The sequence below is a fragment of the Danio rerio genome, chromosome 22, assembly GCF_049306965.1.
Source record: "Danio rerio strain Tuebingen ecotype United States chromosome 22, GRCz12tu, whole genome shotgun sequence".
Taxonomy (NCBI): domain Eukaryota; kingdom Metazoa; phylum Chordata; class Actinopteri; order Cypriniformes; family Danionidae; genus Danio; species Danio rerio.
This window is the reverse complement of record NC_133197.1, coordinates 1390352-1400673: the sequence shown is the minus strand read 5'-3', so window position 1 is coordinate 1400673 and position 10322 is coordinate 1390352. Positions and strand designations below refer to the sequence as shown.

Genomic DNA, 10322 nt, shown 5'->3' with positions numbered 1-10322 from the left:
ACTATTTTTACCAAATACACCATTAAATATGACCGCAACTGTGTTATAATCTGTTTATAAAGTAAATCTAAAACAATATGAAAGCTGAAGTGGGGTAAATAATGTCCTCTACCTGATGCTTCACTGCACACACTAAACTGGCGCGAAATATTCTCTTGAAAAAGACACAAGATGGCGGAAGTCACATTTTAATAAATGAAAACAGTGCCAAACAACCGAGTTAAAGTCTGATATAGCTGCCCAATTGCAGTGGTGGAAAGAGCACTGAATAATCATACTCAAGTAAAAGTACCATTACTTGCCTAAAAATGTAGTGTAAGTAGAGTAAAAGTTTCTGCTGCAAATATTACTCAAAGTATGAGTAAAAAGCCCTTTTTAAAGTACTCAAGAGTAGTGCGTTGTGAGTATTACGCTGTAAAAAGCTGATATATTTACATGTAATTTGTTGACGTCTGTAAACGTAACATTCTGTAGTGCATCTAGTTATTGCCCAGCAGGCACACAATGTCACAAGGTGTTAATATTAGGTTAGATTTAGGTTGTGATGTCAGGTGACCACAATTCAGTGTCTAGCCAGCGTCTAAGAACAGCGTTATTTTGATGTCCAATAACAACGTCGAATGACGTTGATATTTGGTTTATTTTAGGTTGTGTTGGAAAGTGACGAAAATCCATTGTCGAGCCAACTTATCATCACATCATATTGACATCAAATACTGACATTTATTCCTCAGGTATGGCAACCAAAATCCAACGTGTGATAGACGTCATACTGGTAACGTCCCTACAACGTCAAGCTACATCATCAGACGTTGATATTTGGTTGGTTTTAGGTTGGACGTTGGCCTGACCTTCACATTGATTCTGACGTCAACATCATTTTAATTTCCAAACAAAATGTAACGTCTCCATGACAGTGGGGTACAACGTCAATCTGACGTCTTATGCCTGCTGGGTGTTTAAGGCCATTGCTGTCATCTTACAGTAAACATCCATCATCTTCTCATCAGTGACGTGCATGTAAACAGTCTTTTGGTCAATGCGTGTAACGATTTTAGACATCATATTGGACACTTTTAATGCTTCCAAACAGTTTGATTAAATTATAAAGCGCCCATGTCTTGAGGAAGTTCATTATGATGTGATTTACCTTAAATATATATTTGAATGCAGTGACTGACTTTCAGTAATTAATGTTAATATCTGCTTGTATTTAGCCTAGGCCAACCTGAACACATGACAGGAGATCCTGAGATGTGTGGATTCCTTTTGGCAACAAATTTAATTAATGTAAACACTGGAGAAGAGTTTTAATTCTGAACATTTTAATGTCAATCTGCTGAAATAAGTTACATGTACATTTGCATTCTGACCTGTTGGGTAAATGTGATACTCATGAGAATTGTTAACTTTACAATCTCTCTCAGAAAACGTTACACATGTTGATATTTGTGCTGCTTTTCTCCAGCGTGGATTTACATGCGTCTCTTAAGCCTGATTTATAGTTCTGCGTCAAGTGACCGGCGTAACCCACGGTGCATGCAACGCGCGTGGCTGTGCATTTATACTTCTGCGCGCTGTCTCTGTTGGTCTGCATTAACACTTCCGAAACGCTAGTTGGCAGTGAGGTGTAAATCTTCCTCTGTGTCGAGTTTCTTCGCTGCTTTTTTGCTTTTCCTGAACACTTCCTGGATGTACAAGTGGCTCAAACTCGCTCATTTTGAGGCAGGAACCGGCGGACGTGCAGCAACTTTAACTATGAGGTAAACACAAAACAAAACTTTCCTATCCTGAGCTCCTTCACGGGACTCCACACTTGTAAACAATCGCTACATTGGGTTCGCGCCATTCGCGCGGCTCTCGGTCCCGCCGAGACTCATCAGCGCTACCAAACTGACCAATCACAGAGTTTGTGCTACGCGTTGTTGCGACGTGTAGTTACATTTTTTGAGAGGTGCACGTCAGCGACGGCCACGGTGAAGGGCTATGCGTCAGCGCCGTAGCATACGCCGGTGTTTGACGCAGAAGTATAAATCAGCCTTTACGTGTGAAACTCTTCAGACACTGATCACACGTGTACTGTTTCTCTCCTTACTACTATTTGATATAGTTAGCTAGTTTTATCATTCAAACCAACGTTTTCTGAAATCGTAAAGCTCTTGTTTAACACCAAACATTACGGACGTTATCAAATACAGTTAATTACACGTTTCACTTATATGCACAACTACAATATACACATGCTTACATACATACTAAAGCATGCACAACTATTAGCATGAATACATTAAAGCAAATACACACTTTTAAGCGTGAAATGTCCAAAATCCCTTTCATGCGCAGACAATAGCCATGTTAATTTTCTCTAGACAGGTAAAGAGAAGGGGAGCCGATCACCCAGAAGGACACGAATGTCTTTCTTTGGCTGTGAAATTGAATTGGCATAGTGATGTCAAGTCTGATGGGCCATTATCTAACAGCTGGGGCCACAACACCTTCTTTGTTTTATCAAAGCGGGGAGAATAATGTGTATTTGAATCAAGCCTCGGGGCGATCATCACGTGTGCTGCTTTTCTCCAGTGTGGAATTTCATGTGTCCCTTCACATGCGACAACTGTGTGAAAGTCTTCAGACACAGAACACACATGTACGGTTTCTCTCCAGTGTGAATCATCTGGTGATTCTTCAAGGCCTGAGCCGTAATAAAAGTCCTCTGACACATAAAGCACACATGCTCTCTCACTCCAGCGTGGATCGTCTGATGTTTTCTTAAACTTGACTGGTATTTAAAACTCTTCCCACACTCAGAGCATGAATACGGTTTCTCTTTAGTGTGAACTCTATGATGGACCTCCAGGTGTGAGTGAGTCAAAAATGTTTTCCCGCACTGATCGCACGTGTGTGTTTTCTCTCCAGTGTGAATCAGCCGGTGCACATTAAGGGTTCCCAATCGACTGAAACTCTTCCCACACTGAGTGCATGTGTAGGGTTTCTCTCCAGTGTGGATCCTCATGTGACGCTTTAGAACCTGTTTGGATGTCAAACTCATTCCACATTCAGTGCAGGGGAAACACTTCTGGTCTTTTTGCTTTAAAACAATACCTTCAGTCAATAAATGAGGGGTGTTCTCAGCTTTTACAAATTTATCATCCTCATTATCCTCGTCTTCTTCAATAAAGTCTAAAATCAGAGTAGAAAAGGTATAGAAATATTTAAAAAGCATGTAAATAAAAGACAACCGAGTGTCTCTTTTTTCACCCTGAGAATATGAAGTCTTTATATATATATATATATACACTTCAGTGTTTCCTCTAGGATGTTTTCCAGCTGTGGCGGCAGGCCTTTTTTTTTTTACACAGATCTACCTGTGGCGTTTTTTTAATGACAAATGTCGTGAGCGCAGTATTAGATGTCGAGATCGCATTCATGTAATAGCCTACAGCATGCGGATCTCTTTGCTTGCGTGCTGATTTCCTCTGTTCGTGCACAAAACTTTTTGCACGCCCAATTATAAGCCGCTTCAAGAGCGTGCAGATCTTCTTGTGCGCTCTCAAATAAACGCTGCTGAAGTGCGATTTAGTGCGTTCATGTAAAGAGTATGTCTCCAGCCGTCGTGTTTGCTGGCCTCCCGCATCATGCGCCTGTCAGTCAGCCCGTCACCTTAAAGGGTGAACACTACTACGGTTACAGAAAAGTTTGCGCTGTTATAATTCACTTACCCTTTAATACGTTTTGGTGCGATTATTACCTGCTATTAAAAAATTTAATGTTTTGAATGAGAACCTGTAATGTAGCTGTGGCGGGATGAATTTTGGCGTGGCGCCCCGCCATGGACGAATGAATATAGAGGATACCTTTACTTTTATATAGACTTTTATCGCGTGTAGGGCTGCACGATTAATCGAAAAAAGGGAAGGCAAGTTGATTTATATAGTGCATTTAACACAGTGGCAATTCAAAGTTCTTTACATAAACAGGAATAAAAGAGACAAGTGTAAGAAAATAAAAACAATTAAAAAGAATTATAAAAATAACAATAAAAAGCACATAAAATGTGTTCAATTAGGTTATAAGACAATGAAAAGAAAAACATAATAGTGCGCTCTATCGGACGCAGCACAGTGCTCATTTAGTAAAGGCACAGCTAAACAGATGTGTTTCAGTTTTGATTTGAATGTGCCTAATGTTGGAGCACATCTGATCATTTCTGGAAAAAGATCTCGATTCGACCCTACACAACCTCAATTCAGCTTTTCTACGATTCAGCCAATTATTTTCACAAGTCTTCACAGCAACGTTAACACCTATAAATGGCGTTAAAAGTGTCACATACTGTATATATAAGGTATAATTCACCCAGTAATGTCATTTCTGTCTTCATGTAATGATGTATTCACGGCTGCAAAATCACACGTGAGCTGACCGACAGCTGTTTGTTTACTACGCGTGCACGCCAATGACGCCTACTTTAGTGCACAGAACCTGCATAGGCTGTGAATAACAGTTAAATAACATCAGTTTGTTGCACAGATCGATCATTTAGGGGTCATGCGGAAGGTTTAAATTGCATGGCTGTGTGTTTTATCAGTGACGGCAGCCACGAGCCACACTCGGAAGTGAAAGTGAAACCTGTGTGCACATCATTTAAATGATCACACCGCATTTTACAGTCATGATTACAACAAACATTTAATATGTTTTTCTTTCATAGCGAACACAAAGTGTTGTGCATGAAAATAAATGTTTACTGTGTCAGTATAACAACCCTAGCCTATATATAATGCTGAATATAATGCAAGAAGTATCTGATAATGACAAAATTCTCATTTTACCAGTTTAATAATGCTGTTAATAACAGATGACAAGCACATGCCTTAAACATAATAAATCAACTTTATAATTATGAATAGTTGTATTTTGGTGTCATCATTTTACTGTGAATTAACAAACAGGACATATTTAAGTCTGTTCAAGTCCACCATAATGACTGTACAAAATTTAGCATTTTAAGCAACAGTAGACCTACACACAGGCCTAATATTAATATTGTTGTTTTACCATATGTTTGAGAAATAAATAATAATAAGCTAATCATATTAACCTTTATTTCACATTTATAGAATCGTGAGAAAATCCTGATCTTGATTTTAAGCAAAAAAAAAAAAAGAGATTCACATTTTAGCCAGAATCATTCAACTCTAATTGCGTGATAAAAAAAACTATCCGTGTTAATCTGTTCTCAAAGTTGGGTTGGGAGCTGGGTCTATTCTACGCAAGCTATGATGACCTTCACCTAGATAGTTTAGCGCAGATGTATACCTGACCGGTGAGCCGTCTGACAAACAAGTGCTCTTCAGAATCAAATCAGCAGGATGCCCTTCTGGATCTTTCACTAACTTCGAAGACACGACTGACTACGCTTACATGGACATCTCTAGTCTAGTTATTTGCCTTAATAGACAATAATATAATTAAGGTGTTTACGTGAAGTGCTTTCATGTAAGAGTTTCCTGTCATTTTGTCTGACTTTAACTGCAGTTCGGCAGTTTCACTTTCACTCATGAATATTTCATTCATGCCCCCGTGACACACTGGGCTATTAGACGCAAATAAGGAGTAAGAACTGGTGAGAGTGTTATAGTAATTTAATAATGCATGCCAAATGGAGAGAAAAAACGTCCGCATTTTGTGATGTGTGTGTGTGTGTGTGTGTGCGGTCTTTTACCAGTTTTAGCATCCCTTCATTGGCTTCCTGTTAATTTTAGAATTGAGTTCAAGATTTTACTTACTGTTTTTAAAGCACTGAATGGGCAAGCACCTTCTTATATATCAGAGCTTATTAACTTACAGTCAACTCCTCGGTCTCTTAGGTCCTCAAATAAAATTTTACTTCAAGTTCCTCGGTCACGACTTAAACTGAAAGGGGATAGAGCCTTTGCAGTCGCTGCTCCTCGTTTGTGGAACCAGCTACCACCGGATATTACAAGTGCTTCTTCTCTCTCTATTTTTAAGTCCAGACTTAAGACACATTTTTATTCTATTGCATACCCAGGCTTTTAATCTTTATTGTGGTTGTTGCTGTAATACTTGTATTCCTATTATTACTTTTATTGTTATCTTTTACTCTTTTAGAGTGTGTGCTATGGTTTTGTTCAGCACTTTGGTCAGTGCCAAACTGAAGTAAATGTGCTTTATAAATAAACTTTACTTACTTACTTACTTACTTTACTGACAGCCGGAAAATATTCCGAAAAGTCCTACATGGCGGTAATAGTTTGATTGCGGTGTTTACTTTGATAATGCCACTAATCAGTGGCGCAACAAGGGGGTATGCAGTATATGCGGCGCATAGGGGCGCCACACATAGGGGGGGCGCCGTTGTGCCAAAACTATTTTTTAAAATTATCCTTATTAAAAGTTTCAAATAATAAAAATAAATAAATATGTTTGGTTAAAAAACATTATTTTGCATTTTAAACGAATATAATATTGTTATTGTTTAATTCAAAATCATTAAACACAATAACATGCAGTCCCACAGCCGAAAGTGTTCATGTAGATGTAACTGTTTAGATTTGCTTTTGTTTTTATCAAAATAAACTGTCAAATCATACATAATGTCAAAAGTTATAAGATTAATCTGAAAATTTGTCTTCATTTATTATTAATTAATTAATATAAAATAAGAGGGTTCACACAAAATTTGAACCCGCATACCCCTCAGTAAATGTGTAGTTGCGCCCCTGCCGCTAATATCTGCATACTCCACATGTCTTAATTTCATTTCTGTTTAGTTCAGTTATGAACTAAAACACGTTTTCAAAGACTTTTATTTAGTCATTATTTGGTTAGCACACATATAACAAATGCCTTCGGCAGAATTCAAATGATTCATTTTAATCTAGATTTAACTCAATTAAAAAAAAAAAATCACACACACACATTACAATAGTGCACATAATAATTCAGATGTACTGTTCAAAGCTCCTTATCCTTATTGTTCATCAGCCTCATTACTGAAGAATCAGGAATAAACACCAACCTATATGCTCTTCAGTCTCTTCCTCTTTAATTCTGCAGGGCTCCTCTTCCTCTTTAATTCTGCAGGGTTCTGGATCACTCATCTTTCAGATTTCACTTCTTCCTGATGATCTGACACTCGTCTTTACTTGTAGACTGATGGGAGGAGAAACAGATCTACAAATATTAAAGTATTCAATTGATTGAATGTGTTTATTTCTACAGAGCTTTAACAATGTAGATTGTGTCAACGGGAAAGCAGCTTAACAGAGATGAAGATCTAGCAAAATGAACCTGCTTCAGTTCAGTTTTCACACATGAAGTTCAGTTCAGAGTGGTGTAAATATCACTGCTGAAAGCCCAAACACTGAAGAGAAACTCACCCAAAAATACTTCATTAATGTGTTTTCTTCTAATTAATACATTATTATATCTCTCGCTTATATCTCTCTCTCTCAGTTTTAGAGGTAATGAATTACAGGATTTCTTTGCTATGATATTATCACACATTATACATGTTTAATTACAAAAAGAGAAGCTGAAGACACCAAATATATTCATTATTGGTGAACAACACTCACTCACTTTCCCTCAGCATGGCAGAATAGCCAAATTAATGCTGTTGTGAGTTATATTTTATGGGTATAAATTCGTTTGTCAACAAAACTGATTGAAGTTTAAGCAATTATTTTTATTAAAACAGAGTTAAAATTAAATGTAAATAAACAGTAGGCCTACATGATGAATGTTAAGCACAAAACACAATTAAAGTGATAAAATAAATCAAATTGACATAGGTTTTATTCATTGACTAAACATTAGACAGCTTCATCTGTCACAGTGTATCAGCTGTGATTTGTCCTGGATGTGATCTGCGCTATTTGGATTTGTAAGCTACTTACAATGTTATCATATCTCTGAAACAACTAAAATAATAAAATACACCGATTTACAAGTGAAAGACTCGTATATAACTTTAGTGTGAGCAACTAAGAATAAAGGTAAAACATTGACAGAGTAGTATCGAGCTAAAAACATGACATACTGTATTAGCATCGACCACAACCGCGAGATAACCGGTAGAGAATTAAGTATATCACACTCGCGAATTTTGCAAATGTCAGATATTCAATAAACTTACACTGAAAAGACGCAAAACACCCGTAACTTCAGTGATAATATACACTAAACTGCAATGTTTGTCATTCAGCAGCGCTCCGATGGATTCACTCTCCACCTCACACTAAGCGCTGTGGGCGGGATATCTGCCTGCACGTTGACTCGCTAACGCTGATTGGCTGCCTGTGTGTAGCTCAGCGAACGCTGATTGGCTGCCTGTTTGTCTATCAGTTGTGGTCTGAATGCGGCTTTAATGTTTGTTTAAACAGTAAAATTGTAAATGCTTTAATGGTTGGTCTGTTCAGAGTGCACAAACACAGTTCAATAAATGATTTTATAATGTCATATATGAAAACCCTGCCCTTAAATATGGCTTTGATACACCTTTGAAGCAGTTAACTGGGACCAAATTATGCCAAGGAGGGGAAAATAAATTTGGTGGATAAAAAATATGAATTTAGAAACAAAGGAATCACAAGCAGATCGCATCATCACGGTGGCAGATGTAATAACCACGATCTACATTAATTATGATTTTAAACCTGTCAACATTGGCATGTGCAAACAAGGTATACATAAAAAAAAGCTGCAAATAAATTAGCAGTTTAGCCTATTCAAATTAATAGCTATTATAAACAAATAGAATCAAGTTATCAAATCTCATGAATCTTTAATTTAATTTAATTTAAATGCACAGATCTATAATGAAAGCTTTCTATTGCTTTCCTAACTTTTTATGCCTTTTTATGACATAATTAGTTTTGTTTGAATAGAATCCACCAAGATCGACATTTTTAGATGGTATTATTAATAATATGTGTGTATGTCTGTTCAAACACGCACTCAAAACCCAGACTCTCCCTCCTCTTTAAATCACGTGTACAGAATCTGTTTGGGAAACATCGTTTATATATCAGTATGAAGTCCTAAGCTGCTTTTCCACTATCGTGCCAAACCGTTCTAAGAACACTTCGGTACGGTTACGGTTGTTTCTCCACTGAGCCTGGAACGGCGCGGCACGATTACAAACCGTTCTCGGCCCGGAATTCTCGGCACGAGCCGCTTTTCCACTATCGTGCTGAATCGTTCTTTAAACAGAACTGTTCCATTCCGTGCCAAACCGGGCCAGACAGCACGGATACGGTTTCATTTTCCACTGTCGTGCTGCGACAAAGCTCTTTAAAACATTACACAAAACGCATCAGTAGTTGCCTTGGTAACGCAATGTAAACGGCTCCCTTTGTTCAATTAAAGTTAAATAAGAGCCGAAACTATTTATTTATTTTTTTCATAAAAGCAAAAGCAACCATGTGACTAAACACTGTTATGCCGCCCTATCATATAGGGGTGCTAAATATAGGTACATGTGCACCCTTATTTATTCTTATGTTGCGCAGCTCTGGCTAAATTTTATTTGGAGGGAAAATTACCAAAATGTAACGTGATGATTGAAAATAATTGGAGGGGAAATAAATAATATTTAAAATCTCTGAACATAACAGAAAAATAAACAATGATAAGACAACAATAATAGTGCATTTGCATTATAGTGGCAGAAATATAATTTTGGACAGGCCTTGTCAAAGGTGAGCGGGCACTTTCACTAATAAAAACACAGCACATAAATTATTTCATTTTTAACAATTAATTAAATTACACTGCGTTTTTATATCAAAAGTTGATAATGATATAAAATATACTACATTTTGATGGTAAAATGAAACCAATTAAGCGATGGCTGTTATTTGTTTTACTATTCAAACATTAAATAACGAATGCAGCAAGTGAAAAAAAAAACGAATATGAAAATATATCGCAGGATTTAAAGCATATAAAGCACTATTATATTTAGCAAAATGATGCTCTATTATCTTTTTATTTTGATCATTTTATTTTTATTATTATAATTATTTTTGTGTTCATAATTAACTAACAAGCTGTAGGCGAATTATTGCTAGACGTTTTAGAAAATATTTGCGTAGCTATATTAAAGATCACCACAAAAAAAAAAAAAAAACACAGAAACATGTTACATTCCTCATAAATGTCATATAACTTATGTATAATTGAATCATATAATTGCCTATAGCTGAAATGATAAAAATTGCTCATTTTATTTTTATAAAACATTTGTAAAAACGTATTGATATTTTTTGAGTAAAAGCAATACTGACATTTAAGAA

General features: G+C 36.7%; 2 protein-coding genes across 3 annotated transcripts in view; both read right to left on the bottom strand.

The window, feature by feature from the left end:
- Positions 1 to 1308: 1308 nt before the first annotated feature.
- znf1186 (zinc finger protein 1186) lies at positions 1309 to 8265 on the bottom strand. Of its 2 annotated transcripts, none has more exons than XM_068216193.2 (3): positions 8162 to 8265; positions 7043 to 7197; positions 1309 to 3180 (listed from the first exon to the last, which is right to left on the bottom strand). In XM_068216193.2, the coding sequence occupies exons 2-3, from the start codon at positions 7122 to 7124 to the stop codon at positions 2558 to 2560; spliced, it is 705 nt and encodes a 234-aa protein (XP_068072294.1). In that variant the 5' UTR covers positions 7125 to 7197; positions 8162 to 8265; the 3' UTR covers positions 1309 to 2557. The 2 variants fall into 2 exon arrangements, with proteins under 2 accessions (XP_068072294.1, NP_001093566.1); NM_001100096.1 differs by having other exon boundaries at positions 2553 to 3180; positions 7043 to 7176; positions 8162 to 8219.
- LOC100330706 (uncharacterized) overlaps positions 1309 to 10322 on the bottom strand; it is a 33707-nt gene continuing 24693 nt past the window's right edge. The window contains exon 3 of the transcript XR_012397601.1: positions 1309 to 1373. The gene's annotated coding sequence lies outside the window, so the exon portion shown is untranslated. The remainder of the gene's footprint in view (positions 1374 to 10322) is intronic.